Genomic DNA, 25,585 nt, shown 5'->3' with positions numbered 1-25,585 from the left:
TTGCATTTCCCTGATGGCTAAGGAAGTTGAACACTTATTTTAGTGTCTTTCAGCCATTTTACATCCCTCTATTGATAATTCTCTAGTTCTGTACCCCACCTTTTTATTGGATTATTTGGCGTTTTGGTGACTAGCTTCTTGAGTTCTTTATATATTTAAGAAATCAGCCCTACATCAGATGTGGGGCTGGTGAATTTCTTTTCCCAAACTGTGGGCTGCCATTTTGTCTTGTTGACTGTGTGCTTTGCCTTACAGAAGCTTGTCAGTTTCAAGAGGTCCCATTTATTAATTGTTGATCTCAGTGTTTGTGCTACTGGTGCTATGTTCAGGAAGTGGTGTCCTGTACCTATTCATTCAAGGGTACTTCCCACTTTCTTTTCTAAGAGGTTCAGTGTGGCTGAATTTATGCTGAAGTCTCTGATCCATTTGAACTTAAATTTTGTGCATGGTGATAGACATGGAACTATAAGCAGTATTCTGCATGCCAAATGCAGTTAGGCCAACAACATTTGTTGAAGATGCTTTCTTTTTTCCATTGCATAATTTTAGCTTCTTTGTCAAAAGTCAGGTGTTCGTAGGTGTGTGGGTAAATATTAGGCTTTTCAATTTGATTCCATTGATCTACCAGTCTATTTTTGTGCCAATACCAAACTGTTTTCAGGACTATAGCTCCATAATAGAGCTTGAAGTCAGGGATGGCGATGCCTCAGAAGTTGCTTTATTGTACAGGATTGTTTTGGCTATCCTGGGTCTTTTGTTTTTCCATGTAAAGGTGAGTATTGTTCTTTCAAGGCCTGTGACAAATTGTGTTGCTATTTGATGTGGATTGCTGTGAATCTGCAGACTACTTTTGGCAAGATTGCCATTTTTACTATGTTGATCCTACCTATCCTTTTTTTCTTTATATATATATATATATATATATATAATTTAAATATATATATTTAAATTAGAAACAATGTTGCTTCACATGGCAATTCCAGGTCCCTTTCCATTTCCCTACCCTTCTCCCGTGACCTCCCATCAACCCCCCCAATATTCCCTCATTTCCCCAGGTAGGGTGAGGCCCTCCATGGGGGTGACCATATTCTTTCATTTCATCCAGGGCAGGGCCTAGACCCTCCCCCAAGAGTTCATGGTGAAAGTGTATCTCTCATTGTTGAATGAGAGTCCAAAGTCCATTTGTATACCCGGGATAAATACTGATCTACTACCCAAGGCTCAATTGATTACCTAGGCCTCCTCACACAGGTCTTTAACTTGTTTGGTTACCATTACCCCAAGATATTTTATGTTGTTTATGGCTATTGAAAGGTGTGATGTTTCTCTGGTTTCTTTATCAGCCAATTTATCATCTGTTTATAGTAGGGATACTGATTTTTTGAGTTAATATTGTATCCTGCCACTTTGCTAAAAGTGTTTATCAGCTGTAGGATTTCCCTGATAGAGTTTTGCACTTATACAAAGTGTCATATCATTTGCCAACAGTGAAAGTTTGACTTCTTCCTTGCCAATTCATATTCATTGATCTCTTTTTGCTTTCTTATTTCTCTAGCTTGAACTTCAAGTACAATGTTGAAGAGATATAGAGAGAGTGAACAGCCTTGTCTTGTTCCTGAGTTTAGAGGAATCACATTGTTTTTTCTCTCCATTTAGTTTGATGTTGACTGTTGGTTTGTTATATAGCTTTTATTATGTTCAGGTATGTTCCTGTTAACCCTGATCTCTCCAAGACCTTTATCATTAAGGAGTGTTGGATTTTGTCAAAGGCTTTTCAGTTTCTAGTAAGATGATCCTGTGTTTTTTCTTATCCAGTTTGTTTATATAGTGGATTACATTGGTGGATTTTAATATGTTGAACCATCCCTGCGTCCCTGGGATGAAGTCTGCTTGACCATGATGGATGATTTCTCTGATGTGTTCTTAGATGCTATTTGCCAGTATTTTATTGAGCATTTTTCATCAATGTTTATGAGGGATATTGGTCTGTAGTTCTGTTTCATAATTGTCTCTTTGTACGGCATGGGTACAAAGGTAATTGTAGGCTCATAAAAAGAATTTGGCAATGACCCTTCTGCTTCTATTGTGTGGAACACTTTGAGGAGTATTCATATTAGCTGATCTTTGAATTTCTGGTAGAATTCTGCACTGAAACAATCTGACCCTGGGCTTTTTTTCATTTGGAGACTTTTGATGACTGCTTCTATTTCATTGGGGGTTATAGGTCTATTTAAATTGATTATCTGTTCCTGATTTAATTTTAGTAAGTGATGTCTATCCAGCAAATTGTCCATTTTCTTTAAATGTTTGAATTTATTGGAGTACAAGTTTTCAAAGTATGACCTGAAGATACTCTGTGTACTCAGTGTACATTGTTATTTCCTTCTTTTCATTTCTGATTTTGTTATTTGCATGTTCTCTCTCTGCCTTTTGCTCTTCATTTGATTTTCTTGAAGAATCAAGTCTTTATTACTTTGATTCTTCTTATGGTTTTCTTTGTTTCTACTTTATTGATTTCAGACCTCAATTTGATTAATTCCTGGAGTCTACTTCTCTGTGGTGAGTTTGCTTCTTTTTGCTCTAGAGCTTTCAGTTGTGCTGTTAATACTCTAGTGTGACTATTCTCCAGTTTCTTCATGTGGCTACTTAGTGCCATGAACTTTCCTCTTAGCACTTCTTTCAAAGTGTCCCATAAATTTGAGTATGTTGTGTTTTCATTCTCATTGAATTCTTTTCTTATTTCTTCCTTGACTCAGGAATGGTGCAATTGTGTATTGTTCAATTTCCATGAGTTTGTAGGGTTTCTGCAATTTGTGTTGTTGAATTCTAACTTTAAACCATGATGGTCTGATAAGATACAGGGGTTACTCCATTTTGTTTTGTATTTGTTAAGGTTTGTATGTTGCCTAATATGTGGTTGATTTTAGAGAAGGTTACATGTGGAGCTTAGAAGAAGGTCTTTTCTTTTTTGTTTGGATGGAATGTTTTATAGATGTCTGTTAAACCTAATTGGGTCATAACTTCTTTTATTTCCTTCGTTTCTTTGTTAAGTTTCTGTCTGGTGGTCCTGTCTAAATGCGAGAGTGGGGTGTTGGTCTCCCACTATAACTTTGTGAGGTTTTCTGAACTTAAGATTTTCCTTTGCTGATGAATCTGTTTCTCCTAGTTTATCTTCAACACCTGAATTTCTATCTCCCATCTCTTATATTCTGTTGGATATGCTTGCATCTGTAGTTCCTGATTGTTCGCTCAGCTTTTCTATTTCCAGCATTCCCTCAGACTGTGTTGGATTTTTTAAAAATTTCAGCTTTCAAGTCTTGTATTTTTTAATGGTTTCCATCATTTGTTTGTTTGGTTTTTTCTTGGTTTTCCTCAAGATATTTATTTCCTGAAATTTTTGGTTTGTTTTTTCCTCAGTTTTAAAATTTTTTTGCTCATTTTTTCTTCCATTTCTTTATTCATTTCCTCTTTGAGGGTCTATATCATTTCCATAAAGTTGTTTTTACAGTCATACTCGTCTGCTTGATCTGTGTTGGGAGGTTCAGATATTGCTGGTGTGGAGTCCTTACACTCTCATGGCATCATATTGATTTTTCTTGTTTTATGTGCTCTTATACTGTCATCTTCCCATCCCTTCTTCCAGTGGCTGCAGGTGGGGTATCTCCTTCTCCTGGTGGGTATGGGTCCAAGGTTCTCTTCTGGTGAGTACAACCAGGTCCAAAATTCCAATGACTCTCCTCTTCCCAAGAGTGGAGGCAGGACTAGCACCAAGAAGCTGACAGATTCTGGATGGGATGTTCTGTCAGATATATTTACCCCTCCTCACCCCATTATTTCGTTCCTATATTTTAAGGGAAGTGTTTTTAATATTTCACTATGATATTCAATGTGAGTTCCTGCTAGAATGCTTTTATAAGTTTGTTTCTTCCTGATTGTTAATCATTGATCATGTTATCACATTAGAGTGCAGACATCTGGATTTGGAATGATTATGGGTATAGGTGTTGGTTCCTGCATTTGTCTTTGTTGGATTGGTGATTTGTTCCTTTGCTTTCTGTTTCATCTGTGGTCTCCTGTCCTAATTGGCCAACTGTTCTTGTGACTAGAGAGTCTTCAGGTCCGGTAGTGAGTCTCCATTGGGATATTTGGGGCCTGGGTTCATAGGTCTAATCTGGCTTCCAGTAAAGCTGAAGTTTTCTTCCAAATTTTAGACCAGAATATGGAGCTCAGTCAAGGTGGTGCTAATCTTCTGACTGGTATGGAACTTACCTGGGCTTTTGGCATCAATTAGAGTTGTGGAGAAGGACTGGCCATAAGAAAGATGATAAGCTGGAGGGGTTGGGTGTAAGAGTGGGTCTTTAGGATCAAAATCCATGGGGCGATGGCAGTTCAGCTGGAAGGTTGGTCACTCACTTGATAGTTCACTGGTGAGGACTATAACACAGGAGCATTAGAATTTCATCAGAGTTGGGAACAAGGCCTAGCAGCAGTGCTGATACTGAGATCAGAAGTAAGGAAAACAGAATGTTCCCTGGGTTATAGGTTCTGTAGGCTGGAGAGGCTCAACTGGAAGGCTGTCCTTCCAACTGGTGTGGACTCTACTTGGGCCTATGCAGTCTGCTGAAGTTGTGGGGAAGGGCTTGCCACAGGAAGGACAGTGAGGTAGAGGTGATGGGAAGTGGACTGACTGGGTCATGGGGAAACAAATTCTAGGAGGTAACAACAGTCACGCTGACAGGTGGATTATACACTCCCTGGACGATTGGTGAGGATTCCTTTTTAAAATAAAGACTCATGTCAGTCAGGCTTGCCTTGAAATCCTGATCCTTGTATCTCTTTCACTTAGGTTTTGGGACTACAAGCAGGTGTGACTGTGCCTGTCCTGTCCTTTATCTCTGGAAAGATATCAATCATGCTTATTTAACATAAATTATTTGGTAATTCTAGTGTCTGCCATTCTATGATTTCATGTATTATTTCTGCTGGATGTTGTTCATGGTGTCATATTTTTGTGGTATTTACAGAGTTTCTTCTTCAGCTCCTTCAGAAACTAAAGCAATAGTATCCTCAGTGGTAAATTTCTCAGGAATTTTTTCATTCTGTGTGGACAGCTTGGTTTCAAATCGGCCAAAAAATAACTTCTCTCTCCTCAAAGGTCAATAATCTCAAGAAGGCTGTCACAGAATTGGTAAAATTGTCACAGTGGTGGTCAAAATAGAAGGCCTTTCAGACTGTCACTGAGGTGGTTAATAAAAAGAAGGCCTTTCAGGGTCTATTAATTTTTTCATAGTAGACAGCTCATTCTTCTTATTAAGTTTAGTTTTTCTTCCATGAAATATCATTCATACAGTCTGACTCTGCTACTCCTGTCTCTACCTCTGAAGGGATAGAATTGATGGTTTTTTGCCATTAATAACAAGTTAATAAATTGATTTGTATCCTAAAGCACCATACAGAGTGAATTGGGTAGGTGGTGACATTTTAAGTGAGGTTACAGAGTCTGTAGAATACCTGCACCCAGGTTAAGATATCTTTGTAGTCCTTAACTATGCTGCAGAATTGTTCCATGGTGATGGTGTGATAAGCAGGACCAAACTTGAGGCTTCAGTAAAGATGTCCATTGATCAGAAGGCTTCTGTGGCTTCCACAAACATTTTCTTTGATGAGAAGATGTAGTATCTTGGACACCTCTTTTAATGTCAGCTTCTAATGGACTGGGTCTAAAGTTATGAGCTTAACTTGTATTTCCTGACTAGAGGACTGGATGGACATCAATATGGAGGTAAAGTGAAGAGCTCACGATGCAGAATATGTGCTCCATGTATATCTTGTGAATAGTTACTGTCTGTTTGATCTATTCCTAATCATTCAAGCTCAACACACATGCTTTCTTGGTTGTACCCATAATGATATCTCATCACTTGCCAATCTCATTCCTACTTTAACTTACCTATTGTGTCTATGATCCATTAGCCACTTAGTTTCATTTATTTTCCTATTTTGTTCCTAAGATAAATTAAAATATTCTATCTTAACCTTGTTGAATCCAGGGATCAACTTAGGTTATCTTTTGTTGAGGATTTACCTGTTTGCACTCTCAATCCCATGGAGTTCTACATATTTCATTCCCTTTCTACTATTATTTGGCACAGATTCTCATCAGGCTAGCCTGGTTTAAATATTCTGTGTTACCCAAGACATGACACCTTGTCCTGTGTGATACATATATTTATTTTTATTGTTTCTTAAATGTCTTTATTGAAAAAGCATCATAGGAAATCAACTTTAGTGTAAAGTTATCCCTCAGTGATACTTAAAATTAATTTAATTGATGATGAAATTAACTGTGCATAAGAGATAGAGAGTAGAACTGTGATCAAGAAATTAGTTTCCTTTTTTAATTTCTTCTACATTTAAAAATGTGTACAAATTTGTGTAACCATGCCATAGCAAGTCTGTACTTAGAGGGTAGTTGAAGGAATCATTTTAATCCTTCTACTGTGTGGTATGTGAGGTCTAAATTTAGGTTGTCAGGTTTGATTGCAATGGCTTCTATACACTGAGCCATGTCACTGTATAATACAATAGATAAAGGACCCAGAGACAGATACTGAGGTTCAAGCTTCAAACTGAAGATCAGAAAACGTAGCAGCCGGCCACTATTTCTTACCTCTACCTTTGCTCATACCAAATGGGTGTTCTTCAGACTGCTCCAGACTTCACTTAGATTCACTCAAACTGCTATGATCTCCTCAATGTGGCTAGAGACTCTCTCAGAATGCTTTCCTAATCTCAGTGTAGCTGGAGAATAAATGTCAGCTCTGAGTCCCTATTGATGTCTTAAATACCTCTCATGAGTCCTGGAATTAAATATGTGTGATCCCAAGTGAACAGATCATCTTTGTGTGAGCCATTTCTCTTTAGGACTGGATATATTTTATATAACTCACTGTGGCCATGCACTAACAGAGATCTATCTACTTCTACCTCCCAAGTGGTAGAATTAAAGTGTATACCACCACTGTTTGATCTCCATATCTTGAGGCTGGTTTTGCTTTCTGAATTCTCAGGCAAGCTTTAATAAATCATAAATAACATATTACCACAGTTCCCCTTTTTTGTCTAACACAAAAAGAAACCTACAACAAACATAAAACCCTATATACAATAAGTACAGTAAGTACATACAATATATAGAGACAGTAAATTCATCAATAAGGTCGAATCCATTTGCTTTTGACAAATTCAGAGAAAATAACTAGTTCATTTGCATTTGACAAATTCAGAGAAAGTCATTTTTATCTATCCTACCTTGGTAAGTCCAAAGTCTTGTACATAATATACTTTATATTCTAATTTGCATTATCTTTTGTTGTTTCTCAAACTATTTACACTTTACATATCTTTAATGAGTTTCTTTTCTAACTCTAGTAAACACTGAAAACTGTAACTATACTAACTATTCTTCAACTCCCTCAGAGACCCAAGAAGGAAATATTATTAACTGAGTAAACAGGAAGTGTGAGTAAGCAACTTTTAAAAAATTGGAGAAATGACAAAACAGCTAGGTGCCTGGACAGTCACCCAAGATTCTACAGTGTTGGGACATCCCTTTTTAGTCCATTGGCCTAGAATATATGACACACTTTTCTGTGAAGCAGGGTATTCTGTAGGACTGTCCTGCCTTGTCTTGGCAAGTTTTGTAGCCATTCTCTTTTGTGTCCTGTTTGTCCCATTTGGACAGCTTGCTGTCAGCAGTCGAGACAAGGGCACTTTCTTGCCAGATAACTTCCTTTTGTCATAAAGAATGTTAACTCCATGTGGAGTTTCTTCAATACACATTGTCTTCTTGGTAGTTGCTTTCATATTCATCATCTTTTCTGAAGTAGATTGGTATATTGGTGCTTCCAAGAGGAGACATGTCTCATTGTCATAAAAAATACCTATGTTATTAAAACATTTTAAATGTCATATTCTGTAGCTCTCTGAATTGTTTGAAGGCAACCTGTCTATCTAAAATATATCTCTGTTTGTCTTTGAAAAAATACCTAATGTAATTAAAAATTTTATTGTAAAAGGTGTCTAATTACTATCCTGCATTTCCTTATTATCTTGTATAGTTGTTAATCTGTGGAGTCTCCTCTTTTTGTTGTTTCTTGTTTTGTTTTTCAAGAAACGTTTTATCTGTGTTGACAGTCCTGGCTATCCCAAAATGCACTTTGTAGACAAGACTGGCCTCAAACTTGTTGAGACTTGAGTGCTTCTACCTCCAAAGTGGTAGGATTAAAAGTGCATATGACCTCAACCACCATGTTTGGATTCCATCTTCTTTTTGGAGACTTCAGAGGTCACATTAGGTAAAATTATTTCATTGCTTGGCAAGTTTTCCAGGTTGTTCTCTCCTCTTCTTTGGATGCTTATGTGTCCAAATGTCTTTAAGTTCTGCAAGATGATCATTTTATTTTCCTAAAAATACAAAAGCAAAACTCTCCCTCAATGCTATGTTTGGAGAAGTTCCTAATCTAATCCTTATCAATTTTGATTTATGTTTTCTCTTTAAATCTTTTTCTTTTTATCATATAAAGTTCTTCTCTTACCCAGGACAATATGTTTTCTTTCAATAAGCATTAGGTTATTTAATTGTTCTGGGAAGGAATTTCATCCATGGTGGCAGGAAATGAATGAACCGGTTTTGGCATAGGGGCTTTGAGAGGTCCCAAAGACAAATACTACTTTGATATTCTCTTCTTGATCTACATTCCTTAGTTCAATGACTGCCTTTGCCATAACTTCTGCATAATCCAGAAGGGAGGTTCATTCTGATTGAATAATGTGTATAAAAAGAATTGTTTCTAGAAGTGCCCTGTTTACAAAGCTTTTTAAGGTATGGCACAATTAAAATATTTGACATTTTGATTTTTCTTTAAACCTCTTGAAATCATCTCTCCTATCCATGTATCATTATCATGGCCATGAGCTTCATATTTAATTGTATCTAGGTCCAATCCTCTAGAAAAACTTAATTTGCATTTAAAGGCCTAATTATCCTTTTGTATTGTGCATCAGCATCTTCAAAAGCCAGAGTTTCAATGATTATTTTTCTAGCATCTGAGTCTGAAATTCCGTTGACTTCCAGTGACAGTCTTTGTAAGAATTCAGTGAATGCTCCCTTTGGGCCCTGAATAACTATTACAAAGGATTCAATTTTCTTTCCTGCTTCTCCAATTCTGTCTCAAGAAATCAAAGCTGCTGCATTGCATAAACCTAAGAGGTGATCACATTGACTTTGCCTTTCTAAAGTAGTACAATCTCCTTCATCAAGAATTTGATCTTGGGAACCTCTATATCTCTAGCTTTAGTCTGTTATTGAATATTCTTAGTCTCTCCTCTGAACCATGAAGTCTATTGTAATTGTGGTCCAGGCTCTAGCACAGCTTTAATCAAATCTATGCAATCTATAGTGATAACCCTATTACAAACTTACCACCTGCAAATCATCTGCTTCACAAATGGTGAATAGATGCCATATGAGAATACAGCTTTCTTGAACTTCCCTAAATCAGATAATGTCACAGGCTTTCAAGTAGCTTTTATCAAGTAGCTTTTATAGAAGTTTTCCTTTGGCAATTCCCTGTAAGTTTACTGGATATAATAAATATGCTTCTCTTAAGACCTTAGACTGTTCCCTGTTAAACTTAAAATGCAATGCTTAATTTGTTTCCCCACTTAATTTCTCAGTCTGGGTTTGAATATCTCTATAATCTGTTTTAATAAGTTTTTCTCAGGCCTGTATCTTAGCACTCATATCAACCAACATTTTTAGGGATAAGCAAAGAATTATCAAACCAACAACAAAGATTATCAAAATGATAATTAACAGTATGTCACTCCTGGTTAAGTTGATTATCCCTTTTTTAAACCATCCAATATGTAATCATACAGAGGTTTACTTCTCTCCATTTTAATAGTGTTTTCCATTTTTTATTTCTTTAAATTAGAAACATGCATGCTTTGAATGTCAATCCCAACTCCCCACCTTGTCCCTCCACCAGCCCTGCCCCCACCTCCCACCCCCAGCCCAATCCCCACATCATTCCCCAGGGAGGGTGAGGCCCTCCTTGGGGGGATCTCCAGAGTCTATCATTTCATCCAGGCAGAACCTAGGCCCTTCTCCATGTGTCCAGGCTGAGAGAGCACCCCTCCTTGTGGAATGGGCTCCCAAGTTCATTTTTTTTTTTTGGTTTTTACGAGACAGGGTTTCTCTGTATTGTTTTGGAGGCTGTTGGTCCAGCCCGGCCTCGAACTCACAGAGATCTGCCTGCCTCTGCCTCCCGAGAGCTGGGATTAAAGGCATGCGCCACCACCGCCCGGCCCAAGTTCATTTTTAACTAACCCTTCCTTTAAGAATTTCCAATTGACTTGTCAAATCTGCTGACATTGTCAATGAGCAGTGAGGTGTAGCACATTTGAATTGGAGAACTAGCTTGTTGCCTTGAGTTGAAAGTATCAGCCTGAGGAGAGGAGCTCTAGAAAGCACTTGAATGCCTCAGAGTCTATTGTTATGTTCCCCATTTTGTTTCTGATTATGTTAATTTACATGTTAACACTGTGCCGTTTGGTAAGTTTGGACGATGGTTTGTCTATCTTGTTGATTTTCTCAAATAACCAACTCTTTGTTGCATTGATTCTTTGTATTGTTCTCCTAGTTTCTACTTTATTGATTTCAGCCTTCAGTCTGATTATTTCCTGGTGTCTACTCCTCCTGGGTGACTTTGCTTCTTTGTGTTCTAGAACTTTCAGCTATGCTGTTAATTCTCTAGTATAACTATTCTACAGTTTCTTTATGTGGGCACTTAGTGCTATGAACTTCCCTCATAGCACAGCTTTCAAAGTGCCCCATAGGTTTGGGTATGTTGTGTCTTCATTCTCATTGAATTCTAATTCTGGTGAAATTGTGCATTATTCAATCTTCATGGATTTGTGGAGTTACTGCAATTTGTGTTGTTGTTGAATTCTAATTTTAATGCATGGCAGTCTGATAAGATGCATGCAGTTATTCCAACTTTTTGTACATGTTGAGATTTGATATGTTGTCAATTATGTGGTCGATTTTTGGGAAGGTTCCATATGGTGCTGAGAAAAAGGTGTATTTCTTTTTTATTTGGATGGAATGTTCTATAGATATTTGTTAATCCCAATTGGTGCTTAGCTTCTATTAATTCCTTTGCTTCTTTGTTAAGTTTCTGTCTGGTATTCCTGTCTAGTGGTGAGAGTGTGGTGTTGAAGTCTCCCACTACAAGTGTGTGGGGCTTTATATGTGATTTGAGTTTTAGTAATTTTTTTTTTTACTAATGTGGATTCCTTTGTAAGTGGGGCATAGATGTTCAGAACTGAAACTTCATCTTGGTGGATTTCTCCTGTGATGAATATGTAATGACCTCCTTCATCTCTTTTGATTGATTTTATTTTAAAGTCTAATTTGTTAGATATTAGGATTGCTACCCCCACTTGTTTCTTGGGTCCATTTGATTGAAAGATCTTTTCTCAAACTTTAACTCTGAGGTTATATCTGTCTTTGATGTGGAGGTGTGTTTCTGGTATGCAGCAGAAGGATGCGTTCTGTCTTAGAATCCATTCTGTTAGCCTGTATCTTTTTATGGGCAAGTTGAGACCATTAATATTGAGGGATATTAATGACCATTGACTGCTCATTCTTCTTTGATTTGGAACGGTCGTTGTTGGTGGAATTATGTTTGTAATTCCACCCCCTCTTTTCTTTTGGCTGCTCATAAGGTGGGATTATCTAATGCCCATGTTTTTCTGGTTTCAGTTAACTTCCTTGGGTTGGACTTTTCCTTCCAGAACTTTCTATAGGGCTGGGTTAATGGATATGTATTGTTTGAATCTAGTTTTGTCATGGAATATCTTGTTTTCTCCATCTATAATGATTGAAAGCTTTGCTGAGTATAGTAGTCTGGGCTAGCATCCATGATCTCATAGTGTTTGTAGAATATCTATCCAGGACCTTGCTTTCAGAGTTCCCATGAAGTCAGGTGTGATTCAGATAGGTTTGCCTTTATATGTTACTTGACCTTTTTCCTTAGCTGCTCTTAGTATTCTTTCTTTATTCTGTATATTTTGGTTCTTGATTATTGTGTGGCAAAGGAACTTTTTTGTGGCCCACTATATTTGGTTTTCTTACCTCTACCTCAGCTGAAACAAGAGAGGTGATCCTCAAACTGCTCCAGAACTCATTGGTCCTCAGACACACTCAAACTGCTATGATCTCCTCAACATGGTTAGAAACTCTCTCAGATTGTTCCCCTTTCCTTAATGTAGCTGCAGAATGATCCTGTTCTTGTCTTAAATACCTCCCATGAGTCCTCGGACTAAAGGTGTGTGATCCCAAGTGCTGAGATCATCTTTTTCTAAGATGCTTCTCTTTAGGACTGCCTATATTTCCTGTAGCTCATTGTGGCCTTGAAGTAACAGAGATCTGTTTACCTACATCTCCCAAGTAGTGAGATTAAAGATTTCTACCCCCACTGCATGATCTCTATAGCTTGAGTCTCATTTTTCTTTCTGGATCCTCAGGCAAGCTTTAACAAATCATAAATAATATATCACCACATCACTGCCCTGAGACCACATTTTATAAATTTAGAGACAGCAAATTCCTTTAGTAAAACACAGTTAATTATATAGTCTCCATATTTTGGTCAATAAATTTTATTTTTAAAATCAAATCCTGAATCAATATGAGGTTCAAATTTTAATAACTGCCCATTATATGTTTTGTTTTATAGTGATTTGATGACAATGAAATCATTGCAGGAAGATGGAGGCTGCGCATTTCTCAGTTCTAGAGGTATACATAATAATAAATGTGAAAGAAAGCATCCCTGTATTTGTGAAAAGAGAATGTATAAATAACCTGACTCAGTGTGCAGTATGAAGGAAAAGTAAAACTGGATCATTTTTTCATCTTTGTTGGCTTCCTGTGATGATATGTGAATACTTAATGACTGAGTGTCTTAACCACAGGACTCCGTCAGTCAAGCAAACAGGGTAATGGATGAGAAAAAGAAGAAATATTCTGAAACTTGACTTAGCACATCAGAAGGCATTTTACTTCCTGTAACCACAAATGTCTGGAGAACGGATGCCATTTGTTTCCAAGCCTGCAGTATCATTCTCTTTGCTACCTGGATGACACGCAGATCCAAAAAAAAAGAACATTGAAAAACAGCACTCGCATCTCCTTCTCACTAGGATAATCCACTTCTATACCCCCCCAGTGCTCTGATATCACAATTAAGAACTAGTATGTAGTTGTGGTTTTCTGTTTTCAGCTGGCTGGTTAGTGTTTGTTAGTTTTTATATGTAGAACAATTTTTTAAAAAGCATACTTTTGCTGTAAATTATATTTCTAGATTTGATGAATAATGCATACTATTCAAGTAACTCATACACCATCTATAATCCATATATACTCTCACCCTGCACTCTGTCTCACTGATTTGCTGACAAGTTGAGACCACATAGATACAGTAATATTAATTGACACTCACTGGATGTCATGGATGAAACTTATAATCTTCTAGGTACATGAATTTTGGTGTAGCCCAATCTGCATAGTAAGTTTGAGGGTATTGTGGGCTGCAGAGTGATACTATCTTGTGAAGCATACTAATAATGATAGTGCTAATAATAAAACTAAACTGTCCATAGATATTTCCTAGGGACAAGTAATTTCTTTTATAGCATCATACTTAAACTATAAAACTCTAGAAATTTAGTATTGACCAAGTAATGTGATCTATTCCACAACCAATATTCATAATTGTCAGTTTTCTGCATATCACTGTCAATATTTCCTCACTTTCACTATCATCAGTGAATTAACTTGTAATGTTCTTTAGATCTAAAATTGTTATTTACTTATGGTGTGTGTTTTGGGACCTTGTTATTAAAAAAATCAAAGTTTACTTTATAGTGTTTACATAATGAAATGTACCCTTTCTAAATCATGAGAAATATGAGTTTTAAAACTATGTACATCTGTTCAAGATGTGTAGGCTACTTTTATGTTAGCTTGACACAAGTTAGATACATCTGAGAGGGAGAACCTCCACTGAGTAAGTGCTTCAATAAGATCTAGCAAGAGGCAAGCCTTTAGGAAATTTTATTAATTAGTAATTCACTGGGTGGGGCCAGTTATTGTGGATTGTATCATCCCTGGGCTGGTGTTCCTGGATTCCATAAGAAAAGAGGCTGTTATGGTCTCTGCATCAGCTTCTGCTTCTTAGTTCCTGTATGGTTTTAGTGCCTGTCTTGACTTCCTTCAGTGATTGACTTTTATTTGGAATGTTAGCAAAACAATTCCTTTTCTACTCAAATTGTTTTGGTCATGGTATTTTAGCACAGCAATAGACACCCCAAGAGACCAACAAAACTGTAAGAGGGATTTATTTTACAACTCTAAGTTCTACTCTACCTGTGCTCAGGTAAGCAGGTATTTGCTCTCTTGTACTGTAAATTAGTAAGGCACATTCTATAGTTTCATATACTAAGTACATATTTGTGATTGACTCAATATTTCCTTGCATCTTTGACTATTGTTATTACTATCAATTATTATTAATTTTTAATTAACTAAAGCTTTTACATGAACCAGTGGTTCATTGTTTTTGTTAAAAAAGCACTTTTCTACTCTCAAATGTTCCATAATGTTTTCCATTCATGGGAATATTGATGTGCATCTAAGTTTTGACAATTATGAAGAGAATTATGCTACTTTGTATAGTCACTGTGTGAACATAAATTTAGTGCTTTTTAGTAAACATCTGGAACTCTGATATTAGAATCCTTATGTTAAGTGAAGTTCCATTCAACAAGGAACTTCTAGTATGTTTCACATAGCTTACATAATCTTACTTTCTCTGCAACGTGGGAGAGTTCCCTTTGCCTCTCATCTTTGCCAAGACACTATTCTCAATGCTTTCAATTTTTAACCACTGTGACAAGTTGAGGAATTCACATTTCTCTAAGAGCTAATGATAGCAATCATCCTTTTTTAAGTACTTATTGGTCACATATATATTTACCTCTGCCAAATATCTGTTTATATTTTCTCATCTCCCATTGGCTTTGTCTTTCCTTTTATTGTAACACTGTAAGCCATGTATGTAACACAATATTTTGTATACACTGTTTGATAGAATTATTTGTTAAACATTTCCTACTTTCAAGTCTTTGTGTTCTGAAATAAATCATTCAGCAATATAAAATATAACATTTTATTCAAGCTTGGCTTATCACTTTTTTGCTTTCACGGTAATACTTTATTATGAAAATATTCTTATTCAAATTTGCATAGATTTTAACAGTGTTATTTTTCCTAGATATTATATAGCTTCAGCTTATGCTTATATATTTAGTTGAAAGTACTGTTTTTTACTTTTTGCATTTTGGTCTGTTGTTTTATATTTTTTCTCTCTCCCTGTCTCTGTCTCTCTCTCTGTGAGTGTGTGTGACAGAGAGAGAGAGAGAGAGAGAGAGAGAGAGAGAGAGAGAGAGAGAGAGAGAGAGATCATGTGCCATGTGTGTATGGTGTGTATGGGTGCTATGGGTATGTACTTCAGAGGCCAGAGGAGGGCATTAGCTACAGTAGACCTGTACTTTCAGGAGTTTGTGAGCCACCCAGGTGCTGGGACTGAATTTAGGACCTCTGTAAGTGTAACATGTTCCCACATCTTTTTAAAAAGTCATAACAGACACTTATTGAATATTCCTGTGTGTCTGTCAATAGACAGGGCATTTAGACCACCTTTACTGTTCAGAGAGAGATGTTTGACTACATTTTATTTTGAATACATTTTGATGGAAATAGATGTTTTAATAACAATTTATTCTGATTATGGCTTACCTTTCCTCATCTCCTCCCATATCCTTCCTACTTCCCTCACCCGCCCAAATTCACACTCTTTCTTTCTCTCTCAATTTTGGATACAATAATATTAATAATAATAAAATAAAGTCAGATGAAATTAACAAACAAAACACAATGGGGCAAAATGAACAGAAGAAAAGGAGCCAAGGAAAAAGCCCAAGAAACTCATATAGACACAGAGACAAAAACATTTGCATGTGCAGAAATCTCATAACAGCACAAAACTGGAAAGAGTAATATGTATGCAAAGAACCTGTAAGAAAAACAGCTTTGACAAAGCATCATGAGACAAACAATCTCCAAAAAATGCCACTGAAGTCATTTTCTGTTCATCTTTTACTGCTGAGCATGAGGTCTGGCCATAAAAGTGGTTTGTGGTATCTTTGAGTCATTTTGATTTACATTGTCCTTATGTCTAACAATGTTGAACATTCTTTAAGTGTATCTTGGACATTGGATATTTCTATATTGAGAATTCTGTTTAATATGTACCCAATTTTAATTCGATTGTTTGGTATTTTGATGTGTATTTCTTGACTTCTTTGCATAAAGATCCCTTGAGGCCAGAACCCACTTGTGAATGTCCTCATTGCAGACCTCTCCAGCTGCATTGCAGGTGGGGGCATTAATCCCTTCCCAAACCGATAGTTTGATTAACATTTCCCTAGTGGGGCTCAGGTCTACTCTGCTCCACTATCTCATTGACATGTGCAAGAAAATCAGTGACAAGTTCCCCTGACTGTTGAATCAGATTGCAGAAGTGAAGGGTCTTGCAAGGTGCATAACTTAAGAGCTTTGAAGGCCAGGTCAGAAACCTGTTGGTAGTAGGCTTGATGGCTAGTCTGTGCCTGATGAATGGGATGGACAAAGTTACCTCATCCAGTGAACATGTCAAGGTTCACTGGAATATCAGTTAAGAGGTTCATGCATGATAGAGCTTCTGCCTGATCATGGTAAGCCAATTTCCAGCTAAGAAATGTGACCAGCTCCAGCACAGCTTTGAGGAGGCTATACTAATCAAAGTAAGTCTGTAGTTGAATTGCCCATTTAATGAAGACCTGTTCAAAGGTGAATCTGGGCCTGACTCATTAGCCACCTTCTAGATAAGGGAAAGTTCAGCTAGCTATGGGGGTGGGGATCCAGGGCTGGTTAATATCATTTTGTTCCAGGTTGAATGGGAAGGTTTTGCCAGCCTTTGAGGCCTGAGATGGGGGTGGTGTGGGCCTGTGGCAGTTGGAGGTCATAACATAGTGCTAATGGACATTGTGAGGGCATTGAGGCAGAGGTGTCTCCTCCAGTGGTGGGGGAGGAGCCGACAGAAGCAACACATGCAGTGTTAACTGTGGCTGTGTTCTCCTTAGCCTATCTCACAGGGCTTAAACTGTTAACTCATCACCAAATGTTGTGAAGAGATCAGACATGGAAGGTGTGGAGGTGAAGGCGAGGTTACCAATTTTATAGAGGATGGCAGCAAAAGAGCAACTCTCAGAAAGGAGATGACTGTCCTGTCAACATGGGTGGAACAGAAAAAAAAACATGTGCCTTCCTACCTGGGTGGGTAGACAAACATGACAGACAATAAAAAAGCACAAAAGAATGGGGGTTCCAATGCTTACCTGCCAAAGAGACTGAGAACACACAGCATAGAAGGACCTTCTCACTGAAATACACTATCTTGGGACACTGTCCACCATTGTAAATGAGGAAAGGGAAACCCTAGAACCTGTTCTGGGCAAACCCCCAAAATTACAACCACAAAGAAAAAATAAAAGGTACTCTGATGAGGCAAGTTCAAAACCTATGCCAGAAGTCCCTGTTCTAGGTGACAGATGTTTCTGGGTTCTAATGGATTCCACAGGGCAGGGGGTGAGAAGCCTCAGTGACAATGACACAGATACCTGCAGTCAGAAGAAAGGAAAAACAGAAGACTCATTTACTTAGCAATGGCAGGAATTTTATATACCATCCTAACACCTAGACATTCCAATCCCTTGACATTGCATAGACACCCCTGACAGTACCTGTTGCTATACCTCAGGCAGTATTGTGTGGTCACCCCTCATTGACTATTCAGGAACAGGACCTCTGACAGCACCAGGCAGATTCCAGGTTGGCTCAACTCTTGGCCTGGTAGGCCTTAACTTGTGGTGATATATTGTTTATAATCTAATAAATCCACTGGAGATCAGAATGCAAAGCTAGCCACAACCACAGAAGCTGGGCCATAATGGTACCACCTTTAACCCCAGGACTCAGGATACAAAGGCAGATGAGTATCTGTGAGTTCAAGACCACCCTGGGAAGCATGCAAATAAGTCAGTCTAAAAGAGACACACAACTTACACCTTTAATGCCAGCACTAGAGAGGTATATAAGGATGAAGCCAAGGGTTTCATGTGACATTCAGTTTCCAATCACAGAGAAGACAAGAACTCAATTTCAGTCTTGGTATAGATAAGAGCTACTGGTTGGCTCTTTTGCTTTTCTGATTTTTAGCTTGAACCCAATATCTGTCTCTAAATTTTTATTATTCATGTTACAAATTAGCACCCAATGTAAAGGTATGAATTCATTCTTAAAAAGCTGCTTACCTGTGGCTTGCTAGCCAGGCCTGAGCTGCAGGTAGGAGGATCCTGCTGCCCAGATGGGCTAGGTTTTATTTTGTTTTTTCCCAAGTCTTTGAGCAAGTAAGGATTTCCCTGTTGTGGTTTCACAGCCAGATTCTCTCTCTGTCTCTCTGTCTCTCTGTCTCTCTGTCTCTCTGTCTCTCTCTCTCTCTGTGTCTCTGTCTCTCTCTGTCTCTCTCTCTGTGTCTCTCTCTCTCTGTCTCTCTCTCTCTCTGTGTCTCTCTCTGTCTCTGTGTGTGTGTGTGTGTCTCTCTCTCTGTGTGTGTGTGTGTGTGTGTGTGTATGTGTGTGTGTGTGTGTGTGTTTGTCTTTCTCCCTTTCTATCCCCTCCCTGTGTGTTTTGGACCATTCCTGTTCCTGGACCCCTGGAGCCCCTGCTCAGGCTGCTGTCAAATAGGTAGCTGCCTTGAAACCCACTTAGGCTTCTACTGTTGTATGCTGCAGCAGAGAGCTTCACACTTCCAACTGTCATTTGAATAGTGGTTTTTGGCAGATTCGGTGAGACAATTTTGAATTCTTAAAGGGAGTAATTTGTTAAACCAGTTTTTCCCCATGTTAAAAAAATGGGAAACACTCTTGCAATAGAGGGAGTTAGGTCTCTGGATAATTAATTACACAATGGATGATTTAAAATTGGAACAAATACATGAAGGGATAATCAACCAGATTGACATACTGATAATTATCAGTTGATAATCTTTGTTGTTAACTTGATAATTCTTGGTTTATCTCTAAAAAAAGTTTGTTGATAGGAGTGCCAAGATGCAGCCTTTAGAAAAACTTATGAAAGCCCACCATAGAGATATTCTAACACAGACAGTGGAATTTAATGGTAAAGAAAATTCATAATTGCATTAAAGATTAATGCAGTTTAAGGTCTTAAGAACCCACCTAATATATACAGTAATATTTATGAAGTGCCAAATGATAGAGGCTCTGTAAGTGTTGATTGGACATCTGTGACAATGTAATATTTAGGGAAATTTAAGGAAACTGTAGTCTCATATGACATCCATTCACCATTTGTGTAGCAGATGTTAAACATGTGGTCATTTTCCACAGACTGGATAGACTTGCTTAAAAGTGTTCTAGAGCCTGGTTCACAATTACAGTGTACTACATGGTTGAGAGAAAAAGCTAAGACTATTGAACAATGGGATAAAGCTAGAGCTAGAATTAAGAATATCACCCAGGATCTACTTTTTGGAAAAAGGAGATTATGCTACTTTAGAAAGGCAATGTCCATATGATGATCACCTCTTGGCTTTAGGATATGTAGCAGCTTTGAACTCTTGGGATAGAATTGGAGAAGTAGGAAAGAAAATTGAAACACTTACAAAAGTTATGCAGGATACAAAGGAAGCCTTCGTGGATTTCTTACAAAGACTGACTTTAGCAGTAAGTAGAATTACATCAGATTCTGACATGAAATCATGTACAAGAAGGTAGAAGAAGCCTTTTTCTAGAATTAGATAGTAATCTATATGGCCATTAATATCATGACAAAAACTTCAGAATACACATATATTAATCTTATAGATTTTGAGATAATATTATAAAACCAAAGGGTTATGATATTAGTGATGATAAATTCGTCCTTAGATATTTTTATTCTGTCACATGTCAGGTGGTTCTTTTAATATGACACGGAGATTTTAGATTTTAATTTAACAAGCATGCTTGGACTTACAGAAGGAAAGAGTATATTCCAATTTGAAAGCTAGCTTTAATCTTACATTGGACTAGAACTATCAAGACCATTTACATTGCATGACTATAGAGAAAAGCAGAAACAAACATTTGGGAAGATTTTAGAACTTTTATCCTGTTGGTAATGTGATATACCAATAGGTCTATTTACTCTTTGGTGGGAAATTGTTAATGGATATTCGTCCTTTTTCTTCAGGTGTCTCATTTGTAAAGTAGTCTCTGGATTCCTTAGCTGGATACCTTTATTGTTCTGAAAAGATAAAAACAAAACTCTTTCCCCAACCATAATCTTGGGGAGTTCTCTTTTGGTAAGTTATATCTTATCAAATGAAAAATATTTGTTAGGTGTATAGGTTAGTTTAGATTAAGTGTCCATGTTGCTTAATGAATTATCATCTCTTCTAATTAAGAGGTGCCTTCTTTGAATCAAATCTCTATCAATGTTGATGGTATCCATAACTTTTCTTCTCCTGTGGAAACAAAAATAAAACCCTTTACCCAATGTAACACATGTCCTGGTTTCCATTCTGAGGCCAACACATCTTTAAAGTATACTGGCTGATTTAATTCTGTAGATTTTTGTATTATCCAATGCCTTTCTGCAGCTGTTCTTCCTTTCTCATTAATATTTAGAGCTGCTGCTCTTCCACTCCACTTGTTTTCTCCTCTAAGCACAACCCTATTAAATCTCTTCTTTCATTCTTTGTGTGTGTGTGTGTGTGTGTGTGTGTGTGTGTGGGTGTGTGTGTGTGTGTTAACACTAGAGGCAGATATCCCCTAGAATGAGGGTATAGAGACAAAAGTGACTAGCTTCTGCATTTACAGGCAGCACCCAGTGAACTTTGCTTACACTGTGTAGATAAGTTAATGTTTAAGAGCTGTTTTAGGGGACCTCTGGTACTTGACAATCGCAGACTTGAGTGATGACTCAGAGATATCAGGGTTTAAAAACCTAAAGGGAACATGAAAGATGGCTCAATGGGTACATTAGTCAGTACACCAGAAAGGTGGTTACAGCAAAATAGAGGAAGGCTTTCTGTAGGTCATCAGATGACATTCTCAGCTTTCGGGTTGGTGAAAGTTAGTGGTCTGTTAATAGGTTTCATGATGCTTTTCTTTGTTAGTAACAGGATATTAGTTCTGACACAGACAGGCAAGAAATAGCTATTTAAGGGGCTAGAGATATCTTGTGTCCAGGTAATTAGCCTCTGGACCTATGACATTTCAACTTGTCCACTGTAGTTTTATTAAGTAAATCAGTATTTGATGACACAGCTTCTTTCTAGGAACTCTCATTTACAAACTGAAGGAAAAAACTCACAAAGAAGAAAAATTCACCATATCTCATCTTTAAAAAAATCAATTGTATTTTCACACACAACTGGTGTACTATAAATGAACTAGAGGCCTTGTGATAATCTGTTTAGAGTTCCTTAAATGTTTATCTATATGATTTCATTACTAAAATTTCAAAGTATATTGTAATGTATATCCTGTGAAGTTTGTAAACTAACAACAGCAAAATGCTGTAAAACAAGGTAAATGTTCAGCAGTAGAGGATTATTTGAGTTGTACTGTTTACAATTGATTAATAATTATATTTGGCTTAAAATATCTCATAGGTCAATATTTATAAAACATAGAAATGTTTTTTGCTTATAAGAAAATATCAAAAAACATGGTGTAAATTGCTGTGGTGGTAAATAGCTGTAATGCCAGCAGTGAAGAAATTGAGTCAAGAGGACTGTGAGTTTGATAACAGCCTGTGCTACATAGTAAGTGTGATATAATAACTGTCTCAAAACAAACACACAAACAAAATCAAAACAGACAGACAGGCACGCACACACACACACACACACACACACACACACACACACACACACACACTCTAAACCAGAGCAAAACAGAACCAAAGCCTAAGCCTAAATCATAGAATATTTAAGGAGCATGCTAAGTTTCTTACATTTGATATCTCCACACCATGAAAGTATCAGCAATGACTGCTCCATATTTAATGATATCAATGAATGTTCACAGTAAATAACATTAATGTTCACAGTAAATATTATGTATGAATGAAAAACTATAAATGTTCACAGCAAGTTTCACGGTAGAAATGTGAGTGCTTAAAGGTATCCTAAAACACACTTAGCTGTAATAAGCATACTTCAAAAACAGGAAGTAACTTTTTTCTTCAAATAGTAACATAAGGGAAAATTTCCAACAGCCTACCACAAAATTGTGTGTAGAGGAACTTTTTACTAATGGTTTTGCTGAGGACAGTAGTTTTACCTTCTTGCATGTATGTCTATCTCAGTCTTAAAATATTGATCATGGTCAGGATTTACAGCATCTGTAATGATATGTTGATTCTTCCCTTTCTGTCAACATCAGCTTTCATCACACAGTTTCCTCTTTGAGTTTTTGTCAAGAGGAGGGGCAGAAAATCGTGAGACGGAGTATCTATCACTCAGAGGCAATTCAGTTCTGCCCTTTCTCTTGGCGCCTGTGAGAAAGTCCAGGGAAGTTCAACTTGTCCCACCTCGGGAGATAAATTCCCTCCACCTAAACCACTTCTGGGTACAGACACAGGTAACAGCTGCTTTTATTGTTTTTCTATCACACACTCTTATGCACTCTGGAGAATTTCGGATGGTATGATGTGAGAGTGGGATTGCTGGGGAAGTCTAGTAGTTTCTGTTCGATCTGGTTGACTTTGGTAGCATGTGAAAACTGGAGTTCAGCGCTGATTATTTTACTTCTAATTGTGCTGTGACTTCTGCTGTGTAATAAGAAAATAAGGTCGAGGGTTCTTTGGAGTTCATTATATACCCATCTTGAAGAAGTCATAATAGGAGCCAGGTAAGATGGTTCAGTGTGTAAAATACTCGCTACGAAAGCCTGACTGACTGCCTGAGTTTGATCCATGGGACCCACATAAAAGTGGAATCAGAGTACTCACTCGGTAATGTTATTCTGTGGACACATGCACTATGGCTCAGGTACTCCCATGCCCCCCCACCCAATAATAATATATAACAATTTTTTAAAAGAATTCTGTAATAGAAAGTTTCCTTTTTCTAAATAATTAAGGGAAATTTTTAGTAAATTCAGAAAACTTCATAAATTAAAAAAACTAGAGAAGAATCAATCCATGTACAATTTGTTTTCCATATTATCTGTTGACTACTGTCTCAGCTGTGGATGTAAGAGGTAAGGTGAGTTACAAATATTTACTACTTAATAAAATACTTTTATCTATTATCAGATTGAATCCTTCATGGTCATAACTAAAGACTGCTGCATACTAACTTATTTTTATATAGGTTCCTCTGACAATATCCTATACTAGAATATAATATGTGTATTGATCACATAAATGCAATGGTTTCAGATTAAAACTTCAGGTTGTGTCATGATATTCCCCTCTATATCGCTCCCTCACCTCACCTCTGCAAAAACCTTTTCTACTTTCCTGGTTGCTGCAGTTACTTCAGGTTATGTAGCAAGTCTGAGGACTTGGAGCCAGGATCCTCCGATGTGAGAAAATATGTGTTAGCTGTCTTTTGGGGTCTGGGTTAACCCACGCAGTAGGATCAATTCTAGTTCCATGCATTAACCAGGCCTGAGCCTGGAAAAGAAGGTGTAAGCAGTTGCTGGGTGGAGGGATTGAACATCTCCGGTGTTTGGGCTTTAACCCAAGAAATATTTATGAGTCTTGGATCCCCTAATATTAATCATCTGCAGGATTAACATTCAAATATTATTTTGTGGGTGGTGTCTGGGAAACTTTGAGGGTCATGTATAACTGAAAACACTAAAAATCCATTTTTTATATTTGTGAATTTATCAAAATGTGTAAATAACTTTAAAGCAAAATTTTATTCATCCACAAATTTTCCAGTTTGTTATTTGTATTGATAATTTAAAAAGTATTTCAATAGTTTGCAGTGATACCGATTTTAACTCACATTTTTACATATGTTGAATATTCTAAACAAACAGGTTGTGTAAACATTACAATGACTTATTGGTAAATTTTTAATTCTTTCAGCATTTCCTAATAATAAGCGTTGTGACTGTTAGAGGTAAAAATGGCAGAAATCTTCATAGACTTCTCACCTCTAGTGGAAATCAGGGTCAGCCCATGTGATTTAGGATGTTCAGATCACTACAGGAGTTTATAAGACCCCACTCTTCCTACCCCACTGCAGCATCTGATCCAGGTCCCTTCCTAAAGGTGGACATTTTAACTTTTTCTCTAGAAATCCATAAAGTCAAGATTTTAACACAGACTGTACTTTACATACTCTCAAGATGAGTGATGAGGAGACAACTTACACAACAGTGAGATTTCATAAGTCTTCTTCAGGCCTGCAGAACAGAAGAAGGCCTGATGAGACTCAACGGCTCAGAGAAGTTGGCCACAGAGGTAAGGGTTTTAAGTGTCTAAATTCACCTGTTTTTATGCATTGTAACTTTTGACATTTAAAAACAATATCCTCCTGGCTTCTATTGAAAACAGTTGCCTTCCGTTTTCGCTGGATCAGTGGTACACAAGGGTGTAAAAGAGATAAGTGAGTATGAGTCAAAGAGTAATCATGTACAAAACCTCAAAATTAAGTTTGAAATTAAATAATCGATTTTTAAAGGAGAAAAAAGGAACAAAATAACCTTACATGTAACTGTTAGCTGGTAGCAAAGAAAACCAGGTGGGTGGAGTAGAACAGTAAGCGTCTAAAAGAAAAAGTTCTTGAGAATTGAGTAGTGAAAAATTAGTACATTCTGTCAATTTTAAGAAACCATTAGGAGGTTTTTATTATTTACTCTAGACAAGAAAAATTCTGAAAGCTTTAAAAAGAACAGATAAATTAGAGTATGAAGAAACACCAAATGTTCTGGAGAAAATAATTTTTTTGTTTGAAAGTTATTATGTTTTTCATTTTACATACCAAACCACAGTTCCTTCTCCTTCCCCCGTCTTCCTCCCCGACCCAACCCCTCATCCACTCCTCAGAAAGCATAAGGCCTTCCATGGGGAATCCACAAACTCTGGTATATCAAGTTGAGGCAGGACCAAGTCCCTAAGCCCAGTATCAAGGCTGAGTAAGGTATCCCTCCATAGGAAATGGGCTCCAAAAAATCCAGTTCATGTAATAGGTTAATATCCTGGTCTATTGCCAGTGCTGCCACAGACTGCCCAAGCCAAAGAATGTCACCCACATTCAGAGGGACCTAGTTCGGTCGTATGCAGAATCAGTGAGCTCGCACTAGCTTGGTTCAGCTGTCTCTG

General features: G+C 37.3%; 1 protein-coding gene across 1 annotated transcript in view; it reads left to right on the top strand.

The window, feature by feature from the left end:
• LOC101823350 overlaps window positions 1–25,585 on the top strand; it is a 70,580-nt gene that overhangs the window by 17,114 nt on the left and 27,881 nt on the right. The window contains exons 7-8 of the mRNA XM_040743690.1: window positions 12,807–12,923; window positions 24,570–24,724. Coding sequence (XP_040599624.1) covers window positions 12,807–12,923; window positions 24,570–24,724 — 272 coding nt within the window. The remainder of the gene's footprint in view (window positions 1–12,806; window positions 12,924–24,569; window positions 24,725–25,585) is intronic.

This window comes from Mesocricetus auratus, unplaced genomic scaffold (genome assembly GCF_017639785.1).
Source record: "Mesocricetus auratus isolate SY011 unplaced genomic scaffold, BCM_Maur_2.0 Super-Scaffold_100001, whole genome shotgun sequence".
Lineage (NCBI taxonomy): Eukaryota > Metazoa > Chordata > Mammalia > Rodentia > Cricetidae > Mesocricetus > Mesocricetus auratus.
Note: the sequence above shows the minus strand (reverse complement) of the source record. Positions and strands in the feature narration are given on the sequence as shown.